The sequence below is a fragment of the Cercospora kikuchii genome (genome assembly GCF_019650295.1).
Source record: "Cercospora kikuchii DNA, contig_00001, whole genome shotgun sequence".
Classification (NCBI taxonomy): Eukaryota; Fungi; Ascomycota; class Dothideomycetes; order Mycosphaerellales; family Mycosphaerellaceae; genus Cercospora; species Cercospora kikuchii.
In genome coordinates, this window is record NW_025408582.1 from 1462976 (window position 1) to 1490155 (window position 27180).

The window sequence follows — 27180 nt, forward strand, 5'->3', positions numbered from 1 at the left end:
CCTGCTGGACGCGAGTTGTATATCATTCGATGGATATAAGACTACTAATTACTTCAATTCAAACATGAACGCGCCCCAGCAGGCGACGACGACGACGGCGGGAGGCCTCGAGGCCTCCCAACACGCGACAACACCCCCCGACCGACACCGCGACGTCGCGAGCAGAGGAGGGAGCCCGGGAGAAGGAGGTTGCGTCTCCAACTCCCAGGCGACCCAAACCCGCCCGCAACCACCTCCCTCTGGCCCGCAAGGCCAGAAAACCACTGCTAACACCGATACTCTGAAACTGACCATCCAGAAGAACCTAAAGACACTCACCGAACAGATCCAGAGCCACCTCGACTCCCAGTCGACCCTTTCCCCCTCCCCGACCCTTCTCCTCCTCCAGCAGGCCCAACAGGCCCTCCTCCACCACGCCCTCCGCCAGGAAGAGTCCCAGACTCTTCAAGCGATCCAGAAAACCCTCCAGAGCCGCCCAACACCCACCACTGCCACCCCAAAAACATGGGCCCAAACAGCCCAAATTGGACACACAATGCCAAGGCCCCAGCCTCAGGCATCTATGACCATCTCAGTGAAGATGGGAAACCAAGAAGAAAGGGAGACAGCAAAGAAGATGAGCCACGAAGAGCTCAGAAGGAAACTCGGAGTGCAGCAATTTAAGGCTGTGCAAAAACTCCCAAGTGGAGACCTCAAAGTCATCCTCCACAGAGAAGGAGAGAAAGCAGGCTGGAAAAGGACCAATCATGGCTCAAGGCTGCATACCCAGGAGCCCAGGTGGAAGTGCCAAGCACTCAGGTGATTGTACACAGCATCAGGACCTCCTGGAAACCAGAGGATGCGAATAGCTGGGTCCAGCTGGACCAGGACAACCTTACCTGGTTCCCAGAAGGACTCAAGATCAGTAAAGCCTTCTGGCTTAAGAACCAGAGGGCAAGGGAAGAAACCAACTTCTCCTCAGTAGTAATGGCAGTGCAGGACAGGCAGACTGCAAGAGAAATGTGCAAGAGGGGCATTACTATTGGTTCAATGTGGTGTGTGGTGGAACCATACCACCCACAGCAGAGGATAGTGCAATGCCTAAAGTGCAACAGCTTTGGACACATTACTACCCATTGCAGGGCCACAGAGGATACATGTGGGAAGTGTGCAGGGAAGCATAGGACAGACCAGTGCAAGGAAAAGAAGGTCAAATGCTGCAACTGCAGAGGAGACCACAAGGCATACTCCCTCCAATGCAGCTACAAAGCAGCTGCAAAGGCCAAAGCAAGAGCATTCTCAGAGTGGTTCAAAAAACAATGGGAGGCAGCCTCAGACCCAACACAAGACAAGGCCGTAGAACCCTCAATCCTCAAGAGGAAAGCCTCACCAGCTGAGCCCCTACAGAGGGATGTCAGGTACAAGGGCAGGCCCCTGGGCACCACGGCAACAGCAATGGCAGGCAGGAAGCAGGCAAGCAAGCTCCACTTTCCCCCTACACAGGAGAAAGAGGACACCCAAGGGGAAACAAGCACCCCCCAAGAAGACATGGACATTGACCCAATTGAGCTCCTCTCCCAGGTGTCCCATGAATAACCAAACCCTGACAATCTACCAACACAATGTCAACAGGTCAAACACTACCCAGACTCTGCTCCTTAACAGCCAAGCAGCAGAAGAGGCAACAGTAATAGCACTGCAGGAACCATGGCTAAACACTATAAATGGCAAGACCAAGACGAAGAAAGGATACTTTGCAGTCCTCCCACCCCAACAGAATCCAAGGGTTGCACTACTGGTATCAGACAAGATCAGGACGGACAGCTGGACACCACTCTTCCACAACACAGGTGACTTGGTAACCATTCAAATCCAAACACCCGCAGGAACTGTCTCTATCCACAATTGCTACAACCCCTCAGGGCCAACAAGCCACAGGCAAGAAGGGACTATCCCTGCACTCCAAGAAGCCCTCTCAAAAGCCCCAAAAGACACAACTACTAGCCATGTAGTAGTAGGAGACTTCAACCTCCACCACCCAAGATGGGGGGGAAACACAACCCAGACCCAGCACTATATGGCAGACAAACTCATTGCAACAGCTGCAGAGGCCCACCTGCAGCTGGCCCTAGAACCAGGGACAATTACATGGGAAAGACATATGGCCAGCTGCCAAACACTGGACCTGGTCTTTGTCAGCCTCTCCCTCCAGAACCTGATCCAGGAATGCAAAGCCCTCCCAGAGGAAACACACAGCTCTGACCACATCCCTCTCAGGACAACCCTCTGCATCAACCTCCAAGGGCCAACAGGAAGAGGCCAGAGAAAGCAGTGGAGAGCCGCCAACTGGGCCAGAGTCAAGGACCTTATAGCCCAGGACATTGACCAACTCAGTCAACTCCCACTTGACACAAGAGAACACCTGGACACCCTAGCCTGCAGAATACAATCCTCCATCCAGAGAACTATAGAGGAGACAGTTCCAACAGCCAGACCATCAGGCTATGCAAAGATGGCGTGGACCCAGGAGTGCAAGGATGCTACAAAGCTAGCAAGGAGAAGGAGAAGAGAATGGAGGAACAGCAAGACAGAATGGAGCCACAAACAATACCTTGAGGCATCACATGCCAGGAGCAAGGTTGTGAGGAGAGAGCAAAACCTAGCGTGGAGAAGACTAATGAAAGAGGTTACAGAGGACCCTAAGAAGATCTGGAAAATGGCCAAATGGGCAAGAGAGGGAGCAAACCAAGGGCACCAACTGCCACACTTCCCAAGCCTAGCTAACACAGAGCATAATGGAGACACCAACGAGGGCAAGGCTGCAATCCTAGCAAAACACTTCTTCCCAAACCCAAGGGAGGCAGACCTAAGTGACATTCAACACACACAACTGCCACCCCAATTCCAGATGGAGGTGGAGGTCAACCTAAAGGAGGTAGAAGGAGTCCTCAGAAAACTGCCTAGCAACAAGGCCCCAGGACCTGACCAAATACCAAACCTCCTGCTCAAAGAATGCAGGGAACAACTTGCCCCAATCCTAGCTAAACTCTTCACTGCATGCCTGAGGATGGCATACCACCCTAAAGCCTTTAAGCACTCTACCACAGTGGTGCTCAGGAAACCACAGAAACCAGACTACACAAAGCCAGGAGCATACAGACCAATTGCCCTGCTCAACACAATTGCAAAGGTCCTAGAAGCTATAGTTGCCAAGAGGATGTCCAAAGAGACTGAAGACAGAAAGCTCCTCCCAGAAGAACAGATGGGTGCTAGGCCTGGCAGGTCTACCACCTCAGCATTGGACCTTATTACTGAACAAGTAAGAACCATTTGGAAGACTAGGCCTGGAGCAGTTGCATCAATGCTCTGCCTTGACATCTCAGGTGCATTTGACAAGGTCTCCCACCAGAGGCTGCTCCACAACATCAGAATAAAAGGATTCCCAGGACATATTGTTGGCTTCATCCAATCATTCCTCCAAGACAGGACCACCTGCCTGAGGCTAGGAGGGTTCATGGACCAGCCAAGGCCCCAGAACACAGGAATCCCCCAAGGCTCCACCTTATCCCCAATCCTCTTCCTCTTCTTTGCCTCTACCCTGCTCCCAACACTGCATGAAGGGAACACCTCAGCAATGGGGTTTGTGGATGACTCCAACATCCTCACATACAGTATGTCCACAGAGGAAAACTGCAGGCAACTGGAGAAAGCCCACCAGAAATGTGAAGAATGGGCAAGGAGACATGGGGCAGAGTTTGCACCACAGAAGTACCAGCTCATCCACTTCACCAGGAGCAGGAAACACAACCTCAAGGCTACAGTCCAAATCCAGGGATTTAATGGGGAACCACTGCCTTCACTCAGGCTCCTTGGGGTATGGGTGGACACCAAGCTCAAATGGGGCCCACACATCAAACAGGCAGCAACAAAGGGAGCCCACCAGATGCAATCACTCCAGAGGCTGTGCAAGTCTACATGGGGAGCATCATTCCAAAGAGCAAGACACCTGTATACAGCAGTGGTAAGGCCAGCAATCACCTTTGGCTGCCAAGTCTGGTCCAGCCCAGAGGGCACACAAGGCTACTGCAGGAACCTCACCAAGCCTATTGAGAAGGTCCAGAGGGAGGCCTTGAGGAACATTACTGGAGCATACAAGTCAGTTGCAACAGCTGTCCTAGAGAGAGAAGCAAACATTGCTCCTCTCCACTTGTACACCCAAGACCTAGCCAGACAAGCATCCAAAAAGCAAGAAACACAACCTGCATACCAATACATCAAAGACAGGTGCAGGGAGATCCAGAGGCAAGCACAAGCAGGAAGGAGAACAAGGAACCCTGCAACACCAACCCAAACCAGACAGGAGGAAATCCTCCAGCTGGTCCAAGGCCAAGAGACAACAATGCAGACACACCCAGGCTGCAAGGCATGGTGGGCAAAACACCAGTGGGACAGGAAGTGGGAGAAGGACAAGGAAGAAAGAAGGGCTAGGGCAGGAGGAGAACAGCCACCTGCATGGAGAACCACCACCTCCTCTGCCATAGGACCAAGCCTGCACAAAGGACTTACCAGACCAGAGAGCACAATGGTCACACTCCTGAGGACAGAGCACATTGGGATGAGGCAATACCTCACCAAAAGGAGAGTCCCAGGATTCACACCAGACTGCGAATGTGGGCAGGGGCATGAGACACCAAAACATGTATGCATATTCTGCCCCAGGTGGAGGGAGAGAAGACACCTTTTGTTCCAAGAAGGAGGATCTACAAACTGGAAGGACCTAGCAAACACAAAAAGAGGACTGCATGCTACGGCCAAATGGCTAATCCAAGAAGGTATCCTAGAGCAGTTCTCACTTGCCAGAACAGAGGTATAGGAGGGAAGGGGAAGAGAGAAGGGAAAGGATAGGACCTGGTGAGAGGAGGACTCGCTAGAAACCTAGTATTGTCCGAAGGAAAACAGGAACGAAGGAAGCGGCTACGCAGACTGCAAAGTAAAAGAGAACGCGAGGGTTTTTCGAAGGCTTTTCCCTCGACCGAACTATATAGAGCGTGCTGCTTACTCTAGTTAAAAGAGGTAGACCGGCGTATAAGAATTATCTATCTATCTATCTATATCATTCGATGCAACGCGGGCATGCTTTCGTATCTGGACGATAATGGCGACGTCACACAACCTGGTGTGACTAGATCGCAATGCCTAATTCTTTGTACAGCCTCAAACCTATCTCTTTGCAAGGCCACAACGCTGACAGACTACCTAGGCCATGTGGATCCGTACTGCCTCGCATGGAACTTCCTACCCAACGATCCAGGTATGGTCACCACGCGCAAGACGAATTCACACTTGACTTACTGCTTGTTACAGATGCGCCGGATGTTGGCACGAATCTTGGTGATTGCTACGGCTGGACTGTGTTAGACTCTGAGCCCGACGAACCCAATGAACGACTGCCAATATCCTTTGCTGAGGATTCAGAAGATGGTACGAACAATGTTGCAATCATCAAAGCACCCTATTGGGCTGGATATAATGAGGTGAGTGCCCCAGTCCTTCTCGGCTCAAGAAGGCACGCTCATCAATTCGTCTAGATCTACTACGCGCCTCCTGCAGTACAATACATCACCACCATATTCATCACTCGCACGAGTCTCACCGCCTTCCCGTTCACAAGTACCTCTGTCGGAACCCGTTTGGCCACTATCACCTCAGCGATCACCCAAACGGCCACAGTCTCGACTGCCTTGCCAGATCGGACAGCCGTTTCTCTTTCCTTGCGGGTCGTGCCCACTACTTTCGTGTCGCTCCAAGTCTTCACTACTACTATCGTTCAGGTCACAACGCAGCAAGTGGTGACTGTGGTACCGACTGTGGTGAGGACGACCGTTGTTGGAACAGCGTTGAGCACTCTTGCAGTGCAGAATACGATCATCAGTACCCAGTTTCCAGTCGCCACTGTCAGATCAACGGTACAATACCAGCAGACTGTGACGGTCACCGCCTGAGGAGCAAGAACCGAGCTTGGGAGGCATGACGGCATTTCAGATTGTCGAATGATATTGCAGGGTGCGTCAGATATCGAATGGAAGCGCCGCGGACGCCCAGCATATATGATGAAGCAGAATCAGTAATCATGTCAGGTACGGACAGATCCACGTCGCATCTTGTAACGTAATGTTCCAGATTCGACATCGTGGTGGTAACTCACAGTCGGATTCATAGAACATGGCCCTAATAAGAGCTACACACAAGACTGTTGCTCAGTGTGGGCTGGCCTCAGGAGTGGCGAGTGTAAAAGTCGAAACACGGATAGGTTATACACCTTTATAGAATTACTACCGTGGGCGGAGAGATATGGCGGAAGGCGAGATCTGCTCGTACTGAAAGGCTTTGAACTTCAATTTCTAGGATGGGGCTACCTCCCGTCTCGAGTTGAGACGCAGACCTGGAGTAGGTCGTCTCTTCCATTGCAATGCGTGTTTCCATTGAACAGACATGGATTGTTGCCCCGTCTTCGTATCGGGCGTGTGCGCAACTGGGTCGAAACAGTGAGTGACAGAGAAAACCCTGCTAACTGCTCTAAAGTGATGCACCCAAGTTCTCGGCCACTTGTTCGCACATTGCAAAAGCACCTGTCGCAGATTTGCGCAGTTCATGATAGGGAGTTGTGCACTCTGTCGAGCGGTTGGGATTATGGCTGGCAAGCTCACTACATACTGTCTTCGTTCATCGAGGTCATCTGGCTTATGGCTACACATGCAGCTTTCATTCTCTTAGTAGTCCAGCGAAAACGCGCCCCAGATGCTGCTATTAGCATTGCTCCCTCCATCAGTCGTGCTGCTGAACGAGCAGACGCCCGCCGCGTAATCATAAGCAACAGCAACGCAACCTGGCGTGTAGGCGCAATCCTCAACGCAGAACCTGAAGCCCCGTGGCCCTCGGTAGCCCTCACCTCCGCCGTCCATGGATCCTCCTAGGTATTCGGTCCCGCACTGGATTCGGAAACCGTACGCATTGTCGGTGTTGTCCGGATCTTCAATTGTCATGAATCTACGGTTGCAAGCTGGACACGATGGTGTTGTATCGGGTCTACAGGTAGTCGCTGAGCTGAGCGCAGCAGTTGGTGAGCCTGAAGAGACAGTTGAAGATGCCAGGATGGTTCGCGAACTCGTCGGGGGAAGATCCATCCATGGCGCATATGGCAACGGAGTGAGAATCCAGTTGGGATCATTCGGCGTTGCGCTGGGAGCATAATGCACAGTCGTCGTAGCCGTTGAGTATGTGAGGGTAGACGTTGAAGATGAGCTTGTAGACGTGAGATAGTCTGTCGCGGCAGTCTCTCCTGATCCAGTCTCCACGAATGCAGTCTCCGCTGATGTAGTCTCTGCTGATGCAGACTGTACTGATGCAACCTCTGGCAAGGGCGATAGCAGGCGAGCACCACCGAAGTCGTCCTCTCTTGGAACAGCATTGCGCCCAGCGATGCTGGACTTCAATAAGCAGGCTCTACCGGTCAAGCTGAGATCAACGCAACCAGCTGTATTGGCGCACAAACTGATGCAGCTTGACAAGAGAAGCTCAACCGGTCCACTGACAGTCAGGTAGGCAAGGAGCTCATTTGCGGTGGTAGTATAGTCGACACCACATTCAATGATGAATGTCTTGTTGATTCCACTTGAAGTATCGGAGTAGATTGTTCCATTGGCGGAATTTGCTCCTCCGCATTGTACCGCAGTCGTTGTCGGCGAAGAAGTTGCGGCAGTGGTCTCAGACGCGGGTGGCAGGGGCGTGTCCTGCGCAAGCACAAAGCCGATAAGACTTACAGCCAGGGCGAAATTTCGTAAGGTAGCCATATTGTTCGAGGTGTAGCAGGCTCGAGGGAGCGTTCAATTGGCGACCGCAAGTCGGTCAGGATTCGGTCTTCAGATAGACGGCCACGTGCTACTTGGAAAATATCCCTTTCTCAGTGGCCTCGACACATTCTTCATCAACGGCATGCACAGCGCAGATTGTCCATTTTGAGCAGAAACTGCGAGGAGCACATACCTCGCAATAAGCCGACATTGCCCTACAGTGATGCTGTGCTACGCGCATGATTGGTCGCGCCAGTGTAGTATCCATTCCAGTCCAATTTCGACAACAAGACCCGAGTCATGTCGGCATCCTCCGCATCCACAGCAGACGTTGTCTTCGCTGGCTTCTCGACCGTCTCAGCCAGTGTGTTCAGCAGATGCACGAGGTCCTGCCGAAAACGCTCGTGGTCTGCTCTGTCCACGGTATCTGTGGTCTGCGTCTGCAAACCCGTCGCACATTTGAGTATGCTACTCAGCACATCCTCGATGCCGCGATACAACTTCTGCTGTTTCTTCTTCAAGAAGAGCCGGGTACGGATACGGTCTAGACACGCCTCGTGTATATGACGCAGACCTTCAATATCCATCGCAGCTTTCGCGCCAAAAGTTCCGTTCTCATCCTCGGACTGGAGATCACTTTCAAGCGACGTTATGGTAGCAATGAGAATCTGCCAGGGAGGAGTGATCCCAATGCTCATGAAGTGGTCTGCAATTACAACGACACACTCTCTAGCTCGATGCGCAAACGATAGTGTCTCGGCGTCAGCGGACTCCCAGCGACTGTTTGGTGCAGTCTTAGGCAGTTCTGCTGTGACGTGCAGCAGCCTTAACAGCTTCAACAAGAAGCGGAAGATCTGATCGTAATGGCGGAGTGATATTGTCGTGATCACTGAGTCCAGTGGTGCTTGTGCTGTATATTGAATCTTAAGAAAGTCCAGAGCATGTATCGAATGAGGGTCAAGGACTCTTTCGATTTCTTCCTCTGGTAGCTCTCGTATCGCAAAGGACAAGAGCGACGTCTGCACAGATGATGTATGCTCGCTGTTGCTTGCCTCAGCCAAAAGACCCATAAGCGAGAGCTGCAGTTCTGAGCTTGCTGGTGGCCATCTTTGGTCTTTCGTAGCTCCAACACGCAGGCCTAAGTCGTCCCCAGTAGGAACCACGCCGCGCTTTCTTTCAGCAGACTGTACATCTTTGTCAAACAATGCTCTCGAAAAGCGAGCAGCAAAGGTGCCATTACCGAGCATTTGAAAGGAACGCTGTAGCCCCAGCTGCTTGCGCAAACCGTGTTGTCGCAGCAATTGACGCAGAAGCACTCCGCTCACCAGTCTGTGCTGGACAATGATGATCGGTCGGAATTGCTCAATAGGTGACAGGGAAGCTGAGGTATACAAGAGCTCTAATGAGCTTTCTTCGGCATTGTTTGAGAGCGCGTTGAGCACATCGTCGTAAAGCTGCTCAGAATCATTCGCCTGCTTTCCTGGTGCTCCAGACATCAACATCTCCAAATCGGAAAGCCAGCGCCCAGAAAGCTCATCCCAAGGGAGGGTTTCTCCAGGATCGCGGCCAGAAGAATTGTCGTTAAGATCACTACTTGCGGGCTTGTCGCTTCCCAACATGGCATTTATTGCTTCTTCTTCGTATTGCTTGGCAATATAGTCTCCTTGTGACGAGTGCTTGCTCGTGGTCACAAGACGAGTGGCAATGATTTCACTGCCACAAATCAGTAGCGGGTGATCAGGTGAATGTTCTCTGAGCAGAGCGACGGCATCCTTCGTAACTCGTACAAGATCTCGATCATTCGCGCTCAGAAATCCATGTCTCTGCTTATGTCCAAGAACCGGTGTATCAGGTCCTGCCTCACTATGACCGAGTATCTGAGGACTCAGGCCGAGATCTGCAAGTAGTTCCTCCAACCAAGGAGCCGAAACCCTGGCCAAGATGGACTGCAAGATTGCACAGAATTGTGGTTCCCGCTCGGCCAGTTCTTGCACAAATTCCGACAATAGCGACAGAAAGTCCTTGTCGTTGTGAACTGCTTTTGTTCTTTCGCACATCGCGATGAGAAGCCTAAGCAATTTCGCAGGACCCTTCACTAACTGCTGCAATTGAAGCGCCGACCGCACACTGCTCACTCCACTGGATATGTTTTCCTCGACGGCGTCAAGAACAAGGGCAACACATGATCGCAATGCCACTGCTGCAGGGCAAACATTTGAGATGCGAGAAGAGTTGGCAAAAGTGCGAAGTTTCACAATCATGGTACCCGCTGTCAACAGGTCCTTCATCAAGCTGCTTGAGCAACTCAGACTTGTTCCAGTCATCACCACACCTTCCAGCATCGGCGTGAATTTGTCCTCGTCATGGGTCCACTGGAATAGACTGGATGAGCGACCAAGAGCCAACAAGCATAGTGATCTGAGAGCATAATCCTGCGGCAAGACTCCAATGCTTGTCTCGAAGGATTTGGCTAACGCATCGAATGCAGCTGGTCCCGCTTCTGGAAGATAAGTAGCCCCGTATACAGCTGCATGATTTTCCCTTTCAAAATCTTCCCAGGTACAGAGTCTGGGCAGCTCAGGCTTGTCATCCTTGTCAGGGTCGAAGTTCCAAGCTAGGTCGTCTTCAGCTGCAGCGAGGCTGTCACCAGGGGGCGATGGCGGACGCTCGACATCAGCTGGCGGTGGGCTGAGCTTTTTGTCTCCGTCTCCTAAGTTTGGGATGTCCCAATCAAGGCTGAAGCATCCGGCATCGTCGTGTTCCAGTGCCTCCAAAGCTTCGATTTTGCTGTCCAGCTTCCCAAAGATGCTCTGCTCACCCGGTAGGTCAGGTAAGAGCGACTTCGGCCATAATTGCCCAGCTTCGAACGGGCGGCCCAGAGGAAACGGGTCGTCCATGGCGAGACGACGAAATTACATGTCTTGCATGAAAGTGGTAGCGGAAGTTGCTTGACACGAAACTGACGCGTTCGCCCGCGATTCGGGCCGCTAAGCGAAATGTGGGATGGCAAGGAAAGAAAGGGCAAAGATCAAGCTTGTCAGCACTAAAGAACAAGCATTTCTTCTCATAACGTCGTTGCAGCACATGGGGAAGATGTAGACAGGAGTCACGCGAGGGCGAGCATTCTGCATCACCACTGGAACCCGAGCGGCGTAGGTAATTGCATTTTGGGTCGCTAACTGCTATCTGCACTCCCTCGGTTTTGCCAAATGCCGTTGGCTCAAAGTCATCTGTCTGCACCTTTAAAAGGCCAAACCGGCAGCAAGAAGTCCAAGTCCGAGTACGCTCCCGACTGCAGTGGCAGCAGCAGCTCCAGCAGCCGAGGTTGATGATGATGGGCTCGATTCGCCTTGCGAGGAGTTGGATGAGCTGGATCCTTGCTCCACTGAACTCGACTCGCTAGTCCACTCTGCAGTGAAGCCAGAGGTCTGGTTCGTGCAGAATTCAGATACGGTGTTGTTGGCTCCAGACACAAATTTGACGGGTGCGCACTGTCTTTGTCAGGAAACGGTTTCGAGGGCCATGGCTTACGCAAATCTTACCTGGTACAGGGTACCATCGACCGAGCTGTCAATCACTTGCAGCACTCCGCTCTGACCGGCGAAATCTGCTGGCGCTCTGAGGTAGTTCAGGCAGAATGTTCCGACACCTGTGCTGTTGATGACAGGCACAATCTCGGTGAAGTTGTATGGCTCTTGGGTGTTGGTGGTTGCGAAGAATGACCACGACCCGGCTGGGTGGGAGCTGAAGATGGAGGCGGCAAAACGATCGACGTTGATCTCTGGTGCGCTGTCGTCGACAGTCACGGTCGCGCCGCCACAAGGCGCGTTGGGCTGTTCGTCGTCATTGAAGCCGGCCGTGGGTGGCCAGTTGAGTTCGAAGTGCGCTGAGGCGAGTGTCGCAGCAGCGAGACCGAAGAGCAGGGAGCGAACCATGGCGAAGTCTTGCTTGTTCGAACTGCTTACTGTAGTTTGGAAACGTGAAGTGGAGGGAGGAGAAAGGAGGAAAGCTCACCGTCAGCAGGGGCCTGGGCTGAATTAAAAGATCTCGCGAATAATGCACCCACGTGGAGCACGACGGTATCGCTGATACCCGCGAAAACGGCAAGCACTTCGACCATCCAATCCTTGTCCAGGCGCAGTTTGACTTATTTCCCATAGGCCTGGACCATGGAGTGCAGGGTCACTAATGCCAAGAAATGAGCTATATTGGACTAGCTCTGAGCATGTATTCGGAAGCTTAATTGCAACTATGCCCGCCCCAGCTGCTGTTCCAAAATCACCTGGAAACATAGCACAATCGAGGCACAGACCTTTGGACTCACAGTCGACTTCACGCCCGAAAAGTGCTGCTGGAACATCGAAAATGACTGCGGCCTAGTGCCATCAGTGCCCCCTAATCTTAGAATCGTCTGAATGCGCGCCACAGTCGGTCATATGCAAGTCCCGGCACGCACGGCAACAGTTGTCAAGTCTGGATACCGACGTCAAGGGCTTCGAAGTGTAAGATAGGCCCATCTCGACACGACTGATCATCGAGAAACGCAATACTGCCCACCATGTCAATGCACGCAAGACGCCATGGTGGCCATGACATGAGTAGCATGACTATGAGTGGCGGCATCTTTACGCCAGAAGACGAGACGTTTGGCCGAGGGCTCTGGTATGGAATAGCAGGCTGCGTCGGACTTCTCACGATTGTCAAATTGGCGAACACGATACAGACAAGGTCAAGATTAAAGTTGCAACGACGAGATCCTCAGAGCATACCTTCACGACCCAGAGGATGGATCTCACAGGCATTTGCGACAGCGACGGCGACGGCTCGAGAAATGTCCTATTCACAGCCCATATACTTTACTGGCAGGATTAGCAGATATTTCAGCCCACTACCGCTTGGAAAGTGGCTCACCTTGGCATTTTACTGGATCGTGATATTATCTTTTTTATGGATTGGGACGATACTGAAGAAAGGCGACGCGATGTACGCCTACAAGTGGGAGAAGGTCGGGTTCAGAGCCGCCTGGGTCACTGTCACTCAGATACCCTTCATCTACCTGCTCTCATGCAAGTTTAACCCTATCAGCATTCTGACCGGTATTTCTTACGAACGCTTCAACTGGCTGCACAGATGGGCTGCGCGAACAATGTGGCTCACGGCAATTGTACACTGGTCTTTCTTCTACACAGAATGGAGTCTGGCCAAAATTGTCACGATGCAGTTGGATATGATGCCCATGGTCAAGTATGGCTTTGGGGCATGGGGTGTCGTTACCTGGATGCTGCTATCCGGCTTTGGCTTCTTCCGTGACCTGTGCTACGAGCTCTTTGTTCTACAGCATATCGCGGCTGCAGGCACACTACTTTGGCTTCTCTATGTTCACGTTCCTCATTATGCGAGTTATAACATCTGGATGGCCGTGGCTTTTGTCGCCTTTGATTGGGGTGTCCGAGTAATCTGGGGAATTACGAGGAACATGCACTTGCTGGGTCGATCTTCTACAAGGTCGCCAGGATACGAAACAAGCCTTCAAGCACTTGATGGCGACGTTGTCCGCCTCAGGATCAACAGCCCAGATTTCACATGGCAAGCCGGGCAGCATGTTTATCTCTACATGCCTGGTCTACGGCCTCTAGAATTCCATCCTTTTACCATCGCAAGCACGACTGCTTCCAGACAACTTGATCTGCTCATTCAAGCACGATCCGGGTTCTCCAGAACTCTGTACAAGTCCGCTGGCAGAAGAGCTGGGTCGAATCCCAGGCACCGCGCCTTTATTAGCGGGCCCTGGGGCACTCCACCAGATATCTCACACTGCGAGACTGCAGTCCTAATCGCGTGCTCGACAGGCGCGACATTCGTCGTTCCAATCCTACAAGATCTGATGCAGCGCGAGACATGTCTCCGCAAGATTCATCTCCACTGGATCATCCGATCTCAAGAACACTTCAGCTGGTTCGAGCAAGAACTCCAGGCTGTACTGGAACACGCGAAAGAATCGAGCCGGACGCGTCTGCAAATCCACATCCACATCACAAAATCAACAGCTGAGCCACAGACAGTGGAAGTACTAATCACCAACACCCCTGTGATAACCAAACAATCTATCGACGTCGCCGTCACCCCAACTCCTGGCCAGTCAGCAGATGTCAAACGCCACTCCCACTCCTTGTCCGCATCATCAACCTCAACTTATAACTCCTCATCGCCGTTCCAGACTATCCCCCTGGACACCACCACATCAGGTTCTTCGAATCTGACCTTCCTCTCCGGCCGACCGGACGTCGCCACTCTAATCCGGCCTCCGGTGGAGGATGCCTTAGGCGAGACGGCAGTAGTCGTTTGCGGAGGGCTCTCCATCACAGCCGAGACGAGAACGTTTGTGGCCAGGTTGTCGGATGAGAGGGCTGTGCACAAGGGCACGGGAGCGCAAGGTATTGCATTGTGGACGGAGACGTATGGCTGGTAGGAAGCAAAATGTCAATAACTTGCGTTTGAAAGATCTGATAGCGTTATATGCATGGGTATGAATTTGATTGAGCGTAGTGTAATGAATCTCAACTATTGCATTCGCAGGTTTTCTCTCTCCAAACCTCGGCAACGCTCTTCTTTCTTTCGTAATATCTCAATGTCGTGTCCTGTGTTGCCTGCTCTAAAACTCCTCTGATGTCTCGCATTGATCCCATCATATATCAAAACACCCTCCATACCCCACCCCAAACGCCTGCGCCATTTCCCGGTTCATGCAATGTCATACTATGCCTCAGAGATCCAATTCAATCATCATATCATAATCCAAAAGCCTAAGAATGCTCTCTCACCTCCTCCTTCGAAAGCTTCGCCGGCTCCCTGCTCAACAAAGTCCTCAATTCAGGAGTAATAACCCTCTCCTTCTCCGCCTTGGTCGCATCTTGTCCCGCTGCCTCTCCAGGCCTCTGCTCCCTCCCCGAAACCGCAGCACCACTCGAACTCGCCGTTCTCGGCCTGCCGTCACTTCCAGGTCTTGTCCCAGCATCCCTCGGTGGTGGCTGCGGTAACCTCTGCCTGACGATCGGCGCCTCAGGGAAATTGTTCTTCCGATCGATCGCCTCCACCAGCCTCTGGAACTTCCTAAACAGACTCTCCGCTCTCACAAGCGTAGAATACAAATCAATCGTCCCACTCAACTCATTCACATATTTCAAAACTTCATCAAACCCTTTCAAATGCTCCATAATAACATTCCGATGTTTTTCTAAGATCGCCGCGGCGATAAAAAGGTGGAAATCTGCAGAATAGTAATCCGTCCACAGAGCTTCCCACATACGGAGGATAGCTTCGAATTCGAATTCGCGTTTGAACCAGACGATCAGCATGCGGAAGAAGAAGAAGAAATTCGTGCTGTCGACTTTGGCAAGGTGCTCGTAGAGTTTGGGGTCGATAAGTTGGACTAGTTGGTCGAGGGTGAGAAGTTGGAGGCGCATGCCGGATTGGTCGCGGAGGAAGTTTCGTTCCATGCGTTCCATGAATTTGGCGAAGCCCCAGAAGGCAACGGCGTCGTCTTGTTCGATGGCGTAGATTGGCGCGAGGAGGTCTGACATGCCTTGTACGTAGCCGAGATCGCGGTTATACTCGTTGTATGTCAGGAGAAGGTCTTTCATTAGTTCCATGTGCACGTTGGTCCCTGCTTCAGCGAAGGGACTGTCCGGGTCGGGATGAGGGATGTCTTCGCCGGCGAAGAGTGGGATATGTCGATCAGTGCGATGCACGTCTTTCTCTATTTGACCATGAATGGCGCGGTCAGCGAATCCATCAGCAGTAGTGCTAACATTTATGTGGGTGGAAGACTTACCGATGCGCATCTTCTGCTCCTTCCACCATTCACGCTCTTCCAGCGTGCCAGCTTCATCAACCATCCTCTCCCACCATGCGCCTTTCAAACGAATGTACTCGTCGCGTAAGCTGTTGATGTGAGCATGACGTTCCTCTTTCGTGCTGTCCCATTCGTATACACCAAGCAGGAACAACCACGCCTCCTTGCGCACGCCGTCGTCAGCTAGACCGCCGTGGAAGATGCGCTCCTTCACCTCATCTGGCGTCTTCTCAAGTCGTCCTGTTCTCGCATTGAAAAAGCCCTCCCATTCCTTCACGGTGACCGGCTTTCTCCGGTCGGCCAAGCTCATGCCCTGCTCCATGTCTAGCACCTCGAACTCGCCAAGCTCGGTGTCTTCCATCTCGAGCACATCCTTGGCAGTCCATATGCGTTGGTTTCGCTCTCGCTCCGACTGCTCTGCGATGCCCATAGCCCATCTCGCCAGATATATCCTTGCAGAGTCGAACTCATCCGACATGGTCTGAACTTGTGGGTTCTGCATCAATCGCCTGACTTGCGGCGGGATGTTCTTGTTCTCCGCCACAGCCTGCGCTGTTCTTCGAGTGAACGTGGTCACTTGGGCCATCTTCTCCATGAAGTTCCATCTTGCATTCTGCAGCACCTTCATGACAGGATCTTGTTGTCCGGCACTCTTCCTCTTATCCTTGTTCGGCTCGTCCTTGTGCTTGCCTTCAAGGACATTCTTGACTTTGTCTGGAGTTGGCTTTCCTCCACTGCCGAAGGAAAGCTTGTCGGCGTCACTTGGATCGATCATGTACACACTCGGCTCCTGCAGTGATCTCTCCACGACAACATATTTCTTCAACCATTCCACCACCTCATCGCCGCCCCAGAACATGTGCCCATCTTCTGCACTGATACTAAAGTTCTCCCTTTGTAGTTTCTTTCTCCGCGCGATGGTCGACTGACATTCGGAATCGTGGAAGAAGAGGGCAGGGAAGCTGTCTCCAGCACGGGTATTGATGATGATGCTTCCAAACCACCACCCGGTGCTCGGAGGTCGGACCAGGATGGAGAAGATGTCGGACACGGGTACAGCGAAGGCATATGTGCCTAAACTCGAGCTGTGAGTGGTGACAACGGGTGGTCGGGGAACGAGGTTGCGTTGGTTGGGCGGGGCCTCGATGTCGGCACCTTCGACTTTGGTATACGTGTCTCGCGTCTCGGAGCCGAGGGTGTTGTCTGGCACCCAGGCCAGGAGCAAGTCGGTCCTCTTGGGCTTACTCGAGCTGCTGCCTGCCTCTTCGGCGGGCTTCTGCTGCACCAGAGCCAGCCAGCCGTCGACATTGTCCTTGGCCGACTGTGTGGGATGCACGTAGACTTTGCTCTTGCAGTACAGCAGCTTGACGCCCTTGCCGGTCTTGCTGTGGCGGATGGTGCTGTACTCGCTCTCCTCGTCGTCGGACATGTCGTAGAAGCTGGCGGTGGGTGATGGCGGACTGGGGGGGTCGCGGGCAGCGTCTGCTGCTCCCAGCGGCGGCGTGGACGGCATCGTTCCTGCTGCAGATGACCGGTGTGTTACTTGCCTGAGGATGGGACGACAGTGATCACATGTCACGCTGTTCTACGGTAACAGTACACGCGATGGTGGAGTCGATGTCTTTGTAGCAGACGAGCGCCTGTTGCTGCGGCGGGGTGTGGCGCGTGTCGAGCGATGACGATGATCACCGCGCCCGCCAGGCATCACCATAACTCTTCTTCCCATTGACTCCAGAACATCACGCTACACACGTGCGGGAGCGCTACTCAGCGATGAAGCAGATCTGTGCCATGCTTCTATGGTCTGGCTCACTGCTGCTCTCGCTACAGTACAGTCGTCCATTACATCCATGCCACTCCGGAATCACGGGAAAGCTTGTGTCACTCTAGCTCATTTCTCCTTCAGACGACACGCACTCCTATTCTCACTCGCACTCTGCACCGTCTACCACGCAATTGACTGAGCAAACAGTTCATTGACCGAGACAAAGTACATCATACGCTCGCCGTCAGCCTGGTGATAACGCACCGGCTTCGCGATACAGGAGCGCCCTGCTGGTGGCTCTGTCCAAAAGTCCAACCAGTCTGCGCAGTTCTCAGACCAATTTTCAGGAAAGGCCCCGACTCGAATATGAAGGAAGATGCTTCTGCGTTCGTTAAGTATCCATGAGCCACCGAGTTCGGCATAATAGCGCCGGAGCCCTCCTCATAGGCTTCACGTCACGGCGGAGGCTGCTCGGCGTGCCGGCGTTTTCGCCGAACAAAGCGCTTTGGCTTGCACGCACACTCCACGTGAGGCGTGCGCGAAACCCGCCGCGTAGATTCGCGTGCTGAGCTCTCCTGCTCCGAAGTGCGACTCAGATCGCAAACACTTCATTCTGCTCGGACTCACCGTAAATAGTGCCGCGTGGCTGTGTATCTGTCGAACAATACCGGGGACACTGCAGCTTGCTGACAGTCTGAAGCAGTAGGTACAACTGAGTGCCTCCATGGAGGTAGGAGCTCGACGAGCACACACATAGGACTGTGCGAGCAGTCATTAGGACGCCATAGCATGCGACACCTATAGAAGCGGCCGAATATCCCCAGAGATCTGCACATGACCGCGGATCAACTCAAGATACCCGAGCATGCATGGCCAATCCGCAGCTGCGGCATTCTTCAATGAGCAACTCCGTCTAGGATATCAGCTAATAGAAACGCAGAGTGGAGGAGCGGAAGCGTCTACAGCTGTGTCGGCGAAAATCCTCTACCATACACTAGCTCGGCGCTTTCACTTCAGGCTTGGCATCACCTCTGTGTTACTCCATTTACATCAGGTTATGACCATGCCCTTAGTTCTACCTTGGCATTATCGCCGCTCCCCGGTACTTTCGTGCCAAGGACGTTTCATCGGATCCTCCATTCGACACATATCCGCTTGCTCTAGCACATTCCTGGCATGGCGCGATCTGACGGCGTCCGATGGACTTTGGGACTTGCGCATCGCGTGCCTGACCAGAGCCTCAATCTGCACATATGCCTAGCTGGCGGCTCTTTCGATAAGGCACGAGATCCAAGCATGAGATTTGTGGAGATCCTTGTGTTATGCCGAAAAGCGCCAGCTCGGTGTGCGAGCATCAACTCCAGTACATGACGTACTGCTCTGCACTGGAGTACGCTGAAATCAATAAGCACCATTCGATTGTTGCGAACCCGACGTTCTCGGCGACGGCGTTATTATCATCTGAACCGAGGCTCGCTTTGAGAAACATCCTTCCAACACAGCCTTACCGGAACTTCATACCCCCAAAAGAGGCAAGCGCAGGTAGTCGGCCGTATGCTTCGGCGTGCCATGCTACTCCACGTGGGCTACTCTGTAACAACAGACTGTATCCATAATTAGTTCGGAGGATCCAGCATGCCCAGGAGCTATCGTAGACTGGGCGGAGTGAATGCTTGCGGGCTGTCTCTGCTGCTCGGCCTGTCATGTGCCTCCGGTGGGGTTTGTATGCCTTGATTCTACCACCTAATAGGTCACCTAGTTGTCTCCTAGGCCATCACGACAGCGATAAAGTCCGTGCTATGGGAAGGCTTGATGCACAAGCCAAGTATAGAATCGCCGACAACATGCACCGCGATGGTGTGATAGCATCGTAAGTCGACAGATTCAGACATTTAAGAAGAACGAACTTCTCCCCAATCCCAACATCTCATCAGCAGCAGCAACAGTAGCTGCAAAGCCTAATCAGCTTTCTTCCACTCCTTCATCTCTTCATCCATCATGGCATTTACTGCAGTGGCTGGTTCCACTGTGGCATCTGTGCTCTCAGTTTCTGCTACAGACCTCACCTGAGGACACCCGGGCGATATCTTCACCACAACATTCATCCTTCCTCGAGCACTGTCTCTTGTCGATCCATCGCACTGGAGCCCTCGATGTTCGAGGTAAACACCCCTTCTTCCGGTATCGATGACAGTTCTCACCAATTGCTCCTCCTCATACGTTGGCGGAGAAGCATGGATCTGAGTACAGTCGATCATGGCATGAGGGGCCACATCAAGAACTGAGTTGATACTCTCCCATAAGCTGCAATTCCTCGCCTATCAGCTTTTATGGTAACCTGGCAGTCTTACAAAGCGCGGCTATGACAAACAAACCTGAGATATACCGGAAATCAACATCAAACATCAACCGCGGAGCTATCTCGCCTCCTGAATCATGATCACGATACTCGACAACGACATACAAGACGGATCTTTACGAAAATGACACGACAATGACCACTTCCACTCCTTTCACATCACGAATTTCCTTTGTCAACAACACCATGAAGGCCCGGTGCCTCATGCTGACGAACTGAACGACTTAACGAATCAACGGAATGCTGCTGGCTAGCATCTACCTTTACGAAGTTTACGAATTTCCACGAGCGAAGATTAACGACAGATCAGCCCTGGTGGCTTCTACGCTCCTTGGAACATTCTATATTTCTTCGACACGATTTGACCAATGAGAACTGGTGTCTCTTTGTCATGTCTTCTTCCATTTTCCGACCTGATAGAAATCGCTACTGGATGGCGATCTTCGATGAGATATGACATGCGATGGAGCTACTGGATGGCGACTTTACGATTTCTATGACTGAGCTGGAGGACTGGATTGTCCTTTGATGAGGATATCGTCCTGGCGACGATATACTCCTTTCTTCTTACGATGTTATGAGCTGGACGATTGCGGCTGGACTGCGATTCTCATGACGTTATGATCAAGTAACGACTAGATCGTGCTTCCTATGCAGAAGTCCCGGCGACTCTGTCTATCAAGCGACACTGTCACTGGTTGACAGCGTCGATGTACAATACAAGGCTCGATGACTGGTTCGTCGGTCTTGGAATCTGCCCTGGAGGCCTCTTTTTTCCATATCACTGGAGACCTGGTGTCGTTCCAGTGCACAAGATTCGCTATCGGACAGCGATCTTGCTTCTTCAAGCGATCTGGCCATCGCGATATCATATGGCCCAGGTGGCAACATGCTCACTTCTTTCATCTTTCTCTCGAGACCTGGTGTCTTCTTTTGCCCAGTTGCTACCGGATAGCGACTACGAGACCAACGACGATCATGACTTCACGCAAGCTGGATTTTGCGATTTCCTTGCAGCCCTGGAGGCCTTTCTTCTCCTTCGTCCCCGACTCCTGGTGTCTCTTGTGACAAGGAACATGGCTACTGGATAGCACTTTTCCCCAACTTTGATCGCCTGCGATACGAGCTAGCTTCGTTCGCTTGGGTTCTGTCTTGGTGGCTCTTTCAATCCACTTCTTTCCCTCATTACAACTTCAGATCTGGTATCTCGGACTTCGAAGAACGCCACTATATGGTGTTTATCAGACAAATAACAAAACAACAACGGGCGACCGGCTCGTCGGATCGACATCCTTCTTCTCTTTCTCACGATTAAGACCCTGGTGTCTTCGTCATCGTTCATAGCTACCGGCTAGCGATGGACTCTTGATGCTCTTCTCCAAGGACGAATGACTGGCTCGTTTCGGACTTTGATGTCCAAGTCTCGGTGATTTGGCCACTATTCTTCCATGGTCGCCGCTGGTTGGCGAGCTGAAAATTTCAAAATGAAATACAGAACACAAAACACATTTCGATGGACGACTGGCTCGGTCATCCTGCCGGATCAGCCACTGGTGGCTTCTCTGGCATTTCATCTACTTACTTCTTCACTGCTCTTACCGAGACCTGGTGTCTTGGACTTGGGATGCCACTGGTTGGCGATATTCGGGGACGATGATGCTGTGCATCGGAGTCAGCTGGGGAAATTTCTATTCTCTTCTTTCTTGATTGTATTATTATGTGGGCCCGGTGCCTGTACTTCACTGATGACGGCCGGGAGTCGTGCGCGGTGGAATTTTCTTCCATACTCGAGGTCTTCTGTCTGGGGAGGAGATGGAGTCAAATGTATTAGTATATCCAATGAATTTCAGATCTTCACTTGTGACATTTCTTGAGATTCAATGATCTCCGTGAGTTTTTTGCTCATCGCTTGCTATGCTTGTTGAATTCGGTATCGTGACTTATACAAGCTCCCCTTGTGGGATGAGTCTCGGCCATCGCTCTTAGGCTGACACCTTTGAGCAGGTCTTTCACACATCCTCTAGACCTCAACAGTGCAACACCATCTCAGGCCCCCAGCCAACTTAATACACCAATTCCATCCGATCTAAACCTCAGTCCAACTCCATCTCATCCGTAATCCTCTCCAACAATTCCCGCTCATCCGCTTCTGTCTTATCCAGTTCCTTGAGAAACACAGCCGTCTCCCCACCCACCAAACTCCCCTTCTCGACCAAAATCGAAACCGTCCACTGCTTAAATCCCTCCTGCATCAGATCGGGTCCAATCGCCCTGATCAAATGCTTCAACCTAACACCTTCCTCCTCTCTCACCACAACATCCCTTACACTCGGCTCATTCGCTTCGTCCTCTCCCTTGTTCTGCGTCGTCTTCTTCTTCCTCTTATACCCCTGACCATCACTCTCCACCTCAGCATGAGGATTCAGCACCGAAACCCGGACCTCACAAACCGGCGGCTGAGTCAAAAACATCCCCATCCGACTATCCACCAAATCAAAATCCCGAATCTCAACCAAAGTCTCCGTCGGAATCGTGAATCTCGTTCCAGAGAAGATCTGATAGGAGAACTTGAGCCCACTGTACAGAAAATCCGGCGTGTGCTTGATCGACCTCAGGAGATACGGATTCTGCTTCGTTTCCACACCATAGAACACCTTCCCCTCCTCTCCCTTCTCTCTCGGCACGCAGAATGGTCCAACAGTGCCTGGAATTCTATCAACGAGTCTGAGCGTTTCGAACTCGTAGTTCGAGAACGCAGAAGAAGGGGTAGATGTTACAGGAACATTCCTGCTCTCATTCGTCTCGAACACACAAACCGTTCGCTTCTCGGCCGCGCTGTAAAACAACATCTCCTCCAATCTCGGCGAGTAGTAGATGAGAACTTCTTGCCAGAATCTACAAACGCGTTCGATGACGAGGAGTTTGCGGCGAGAGAGGCGGGAGAAGATGTTTTGGAGGAGGTGCATGAAGTAGCGGTTTCGTAGGACTTTTCTGATGGTGTGGGGCATTGTGTTGTCGAAGGTCAGGAATGGCGAGGCCTGGCAAAAGAAGGTTAGATGGCGCTACTCGAGTGGCAATGGATGAGGTGTCGATGAGGGAACGGGGGCGGTACGAACGAATCTCGCTTTGCCGCCTTGTCTGTCCATGAAGGCGAGTTGGAAGGCGATGTAGGAGTTGGACGGAGGGAATCTGTCGTCGAATGAGGGTTGCGTGGTGTTCGTCTAGGGGTAATTAGCATCGAATCGATAGATGGTTCGATCATGACCAACTGATGTCGCCGTAGTCACGGCATTCTGTTGGCTGTGCGTGCCAGCCATCTTATCGAACCGGTTTGCACTGCGAGTGTCGAGTGTGTAGGCACGAGGGGCAAATAAGAAAGCAGAAATCGGAGCTCGATGCCTGAAGGGAGGGCACGTCGGAGGACGGAAGCCCTATGCTTCAAAATTCACTGCAAAGTTCTAGCTCAGTAATCTCTAAACCCTTCGACAAGAACCACAGGCCCCGTATAGACATGCCTGGCCCTGACCACCCAATCTATCGCTGCGATCAATCCAACAACAACGAACATTAGAACCGACCAGTTGAAGTCCACGAGCGAAGGATTACGAATGTTCGGCCAGAAGCACCAGAAGAAGGCAAAGCTCGAGTATGCAAGTCCACCAATATTAATGGCAACGCCATACTTCCCAAGACTCCATCTTGCTTTTGGCAACAACTCGGGTTGATAGACTCGTCTGTACAGCACGCATGCGATGGACACTTGATAGGTGATCATCAGGGATACCAGGTTCAGCGAGATGATGGCGTTGAAGGCCACGTCCGAGCCGAAGTTGATGAACGAGAGAACAATCGTGAAGGCGCAAGTCACGATGACTGCATTCGCGGGGACTTCGAGCTTTGTGTTGACTTTGCTGATCCAGCCAGAGAAAGGGAGTCCATTGTCACGGGCAAACGACCATGTTTGTCGCGAGGTGGAGAGGTTGTAGGACAGTGTACCAGCAAAGATCAGGATAATGACAATCGAGCTCAGTGCGTTCACAGCCTGGATCGAGAATGCGTTCTGGAAGACGTAGAGGAAGGGATAGTCGGCCTCCAATGCACCTTCCAGGTCCACGACCGAGAAGAGGAAGGTAACCAGGAAGATGATACCGAGACCGCCGTTCAGCACGTAGGATCCGATCATGGCTCTGGGCACCGTTACACTCGCGTCCTTGATTTCTTCGGACATGTGAGCAGCAGCGTCGGAACAAATACATGCGTAGATGGCAGAAATCTGGCCGACCATGAGTGCAAGGCCCATTGTCTGCCAGTCACCGCCATTGTAGAATTCGGTGAAGACAACGCTCGCAGCGTTCCGAGGAGCCAGGACCCAGATGCATACAATGATTGTGAGGAAGCCGAAGACGTGCAAGATGAGCATGAGATTCTGGAACACCGGCATGGCGTTTCCACCATATACGTTTGCGAACAGAACGAGGATTGTGATCGCCCAGACACACAGTGTTCCTTGCCAGTTTGTTCCTGCGTAAGACGGGTTGTTGATTGCGGCCACGCTTTGAATCATGGTGCCAACCAAGAAGGGACCGGACGCTGTGCCGGCTTGCCACGAGAGTGTACTCATCCACCCGGTAAAATAGGAAAGCAGCTTCTGGTATTTGGCAGGTGCGAATTCGGAGACCCTACAGAGTCAGTTCACAATCGGAAGCGATACTTCACAAAAACATACCAATGATACTATTCACGGATTAGTATTCGCTCAGACAAGATTATCATCCTACACCGGAAAGTCCGACTCACCTGTCCTCCTGACGTCGGTGCCATGGAAGCCATCTCCGCCAAACTGACGACTACGAGCGAGAAGCCGCAGAAGGTCCAAACGTAGGACCAGAACAGCCCTGCCAACCCTCCGCTATACATGCCCTGGTATGAGGCTGCAAGCAGTACCTCCCATGTACCCTGCAGGATGACCACAAAGGCAATTGTCGACAAGCCTCTGAAATTCCGCCGCAGCTCTTGCTTCTTGCCCATACGGGACATATCCTTCTGGTCGTTCCGCGTAAAGCCCCGATCATCCTCTTTTGACGACTTGAGGTGTCCATGGTAGTCCAAGTCCTCATCATCGATGCGATCGAATTGGGTCATGTTGCGGGAGTTCTGGGAGACCTGGGTCTTCGTGATGACATCCTCGGTAGCCATATGCGCAGGCTGCGCCGAAGACGACGAAGACGATCCCGAGGCCATCGCTGCGGCTGAGGACGATGCGATGGACGCTGAAGGGAGCAAGAGAGCAGAGGAGAAGCGAGCGAGACTGCGCTGAGGTCGCGACCCGCCTCATAAAGTCTAAGGCGGCCGCAGCATAGCGAACGTGGTATAGCGCATGGCATGGCCGCTACTGCGCGTGGCATCGTTGCCCAGATGCGCCATTCGGGATGCTGCTGGCAAAGAGGGTCCTGCGGCCGAGTTTAGGCGTGCTCTGGTTCCATCGGGTCCGCAGCACGGCAGCCGGCTGTAACGTGAGCAGCGCGCGCGGCTCCTGCTGCTGAGAGGATCATCTCGGCTGGGGCTGGCAGCTGGCGTGATGGCTGCAGCGAAGTGGGATGCGCGCGGAGTGATTCGACGTGCTCGCCTGCACGCGACGTCTGCATGTGGCGTCGCCGACCGGGTTCTTCTGCCTTTCGGGCCCAGGATAAACTTCAACCACCGGCCGCGCCTGGCCTTGGCAAACAGAAATACAGTGACTAATCTCCATCCCTATAGCGCACAGGTCACCTTTTGATGAACTGCTGAAACGGCGACAGTTCGGCGGCCACGAGGCGAGCGGAGTCTCCCAATATCCTGCGACGCCACCTCGTGTAACTTCAGGTTCGACACACGGAAACCTCACTCACTTGGCGGCCAAACGCTAGACCAGGCACCTCGTCCGTCATCATGTCACGATCGAACGACCCCGGACACTACTTCCAAACGACCGAGGCCATCGCAACATCCGAACGCAAAGCAACAAAGTCGAAGAACAAGCATGGAGATCCGATCAAGTTGTCTTCAAAAATCCTCGCAGCTATTGCCGACCCTTTCAACGACAATGCCATTTATGTAGCGGAGGCGGCCGGAGAGGTCAAGCGAGTAGATCTGGAAGTGTGTAAGAACGTCTTACCAATATATTCATCGATTATGCCCCTAACATGCAATCTCACAGAGTCGCCAAGTTACCAAAATCTTCGATGGAAGTGCCGCACCATTGACCTGTCTGACCATCTGTCCCATCACAAAAACGCTCTTCACCGGCAGCTGGGACAAAACAGTCTACGGCATCCCTCTCTCCAAAGAGACCTCAGAAAGGAGCGTTCAGAAATTGTCCGCCCACACCGACTTCCTCAAATGTCTCCTCGCCACATCCCTAGAAGGAAAACCCATCCTCATCTCCGGCGCAGCAGACGCAACAATCATAATCTGGGATCTCACAACTTCGACTCCCATCCACAAACTGAAGGGCCACACTAAAGCTCTCGCTTCGTTTGCTACTGATCCTCTTCCTTTCCCATCAGATTCCTCCTCTCCAGGCTCGAATCTTACTTTCTTCTCATCAAGCTCAACGCGTGAGATCCGACGCTGGGAACTCTCTCCATCTTCCGCTGCAGGAACGTCGTCGAGCTTGGAGACACCAATTCTAGCGCATGAAACAAGCATCTACGCCCTCGAATTCGATTCGTCGGGGGATTTATGGACTGCATCAGCAGATAAGACAGCGAAACATCTCGTTCGAGAACGGAATTGGGAAGCAGATACAACTTTACAACATCCCGATTTCGTGCGTTGTGTGCTTGCATTCGAGGATCTGGGGCTTGTGGTTACGGGGTGCAGAGATGAGGAGGTGAGAGTGTGGGACGCGGGAAGCGGGAAAGAAATTTGTGTTTACGAGGGGCATTTTGAGGAGGTTACGGGGTTGGTTGCTTTGCAACGAGGGAAGAAGGTTGTGAGTGTTAGTATTGATGGGACGGTGAGGTGGTGGAGTTTGGAGAGGAAGGTTATGGGGGAGTGGATGGAGGAGAGGAGGAAGAGGGAAGCTGGTGGCGGTGAGGATGAGGATGAGGGGAAGGGAAAGAAGGGTGAGGAGGGGATGTTGACTGCAGAAGAGGAGGCGGAATTGGCGGAGTTGATGGATAGTGACGAGGACTAAATGTCGTGGAGTGCTGATCCGAACGAAGGGCTGATGCGGTGGCATGCGCTATCGAAATTGGCGCGCCCACCCAAAGTATAGAGTTAGAAATTCATGATGCATCAAATTCAGGAAACTCTATGTTGTATTTCTACTCGTGGTTGACCACTGTCGTTTTCATGTCATTTTCTCAACATGTCTTGTGTTGAATCGTCCCAT

The 27180-nt window shown here is 52.4% G+C and overlaps 9 protein-coding genes across 9 annotated transcripts; 3 read left to right on the forward strand and 6 right to left on the reverse strand.

Annotated features, from left to right (window-relative positions):
• Nucleotides 1-64: 64 nt before the first annotated feature.
• Nucleotides 65-5981, forward strand: CKM354_000050600 (uncharacterized protein; the record flags this gene model as incomplete). The annotated part of the gene is made up of 7 exons (XM_044795595.1): nt 65-798; nt 849-1034; nt 1242-1397; nt 1483-4649; nt 5240-5290; nt 5344-5513; nt 5568-5981. The coding sequence occupies 7 exons, from the start codon at nt 65-67 to the stop codon at nt 5979-5981; spliced, it is 4878 nt and encodes a 1625-aa protein (XP_044651530.1).
• A 768-nt stretch (nt 5982-6749) lies between these two features.
• CKM354_000050700 (uncharacterized protein) lies at nt 6750-7829 on the reverse strand (the record flags this gene model as incomplete). The annotated part of the gene is made up of 1 exon (XM_044795596.1): nt 6750-7829. The coding sequence occupies one exon, from the start codon at nt 7827-7829 to the stop codon at nt 6750-6752; it is 1080 nt and encodes a 359-aa protein (XP_044651531.1).
• A 215-nt stretch (nt 7830-8044) lies between these two features.
• Nucleotides 8045-10726, reverse strand: CKM354_000050800 (uncharacterized protein; the record flags this gene model as incomplete). Its single annotated transcript, XM_044795597.1, has 1 exon — nt 8045-10726. One exon carries the CDS (start codon nt 10724-10726, stop codon nt 8045-8047), a length of 2682 nt encoding a protein of 893 aa, XP_044651532.1.
• Nucleotides 10727-11071: 345 nt separating this feature from the next.
• CKM354_000050900 (uncharacterized protein) lies at nt 11072-11764 on the reverse strand (the record flags this gene model as incomplete). Its single annotated transcript, XM_044795598.1, has 2 exons — nt 11072-11320; nt 11372-11764. 2 exons carry the CDS (start codon nt 11762-11764, stop codon nt 11072-11074), a joined length of 642 nt encoding a protein of 213 aa, XP_044651533.1.
• Nucleotides 11765-12387: 623 nt separating this feature from the next.
• On the forward strand, nt 12388-14298 carry CKM354_000051000 (uncharacterized protein; the record flags this gene model as incomplete). The annotated part of the gene is made up of 1 exon (XM_044795599.1): nt 12388-14298. One exon carries the CDS (start codon nt 12388-12390, stop codon nt 14296-14298), a length of 1911 nt encoding a protein of 636 aa, XP_044651534.1.
• A 334-nt stretch (nt 14299-14632) lies between these two features.
• Nucleotides 14633-17194, reverse strand: CKM354_000051100 (GTPase-activating protein GYP7; the record flags this gene model as incomplete). The annotated part of the gene is made up of 2 exons (XM_044795600.1): nt 14633-15585; nt 15661-17194. 2 exons carry the CDS (start codon nt 17192-17194, stop codon nt 14633-14635), a joined length of 2487 nt encoding a protein of 828 aa, XP_044651535.1.
• A 4704-nt stretch (nt 17195-21898) lies between these two features.
• CKM354_000051200 (uncharacterized protein) lies at nt 21899-23122 on the reverse strand (the record flags this gene model as incomplete). The annotated part of the gene is made up of 3 exons (XM_044795601.1): nt 21899-22843; nt 22922-23026; nt 23075-23122. 3 exons carry the CDS (start codon nt 23120-23122, stop codon nt 21899-21901), a joined length of 1098 nt encoding a protein of 365 aa, XP_044651536.1.
• A 146-nt stretch (nt 23123-23268) lies between these two features.
• Nucleotides 23269-25046, reverse strand: CKM354_000051300 (uncharacterized protein; the record flags this gene model as incomplete). The annotated part of the gene is made up of 3 exons (XM_044795602.1): nt 23269-24484; nt 24532-24539; nt 24603-25046. The coding sequence occupies 3 exons, from the start codon at nt 25044-25046 to the stop codon at nt 23269-23271; spliced, it is 1668 nt and encodes a 555-aa protein (XP_044651537.1).
• A 687-nt stretch (nt 25047-25733) lies between these two features.
• Nucleotides 25734-26982, forward strand: CKM354_000051400 (uncharacterized protein; the record flags this gene model as incomplete). The annotated part of the gene is made up of 2 exons (XM_044795603.1): nt 25734-25940; nt 26002-26982. 2 exons carry the CDS (start codon nt 25734-25736, stop codon nt 26980-26982), a joined length of 1188 nt encoding a protein of 395 aa, XP_044651538.1.
• Nucleotides 26983-27180: the final 198 nt, after the last annotated feature.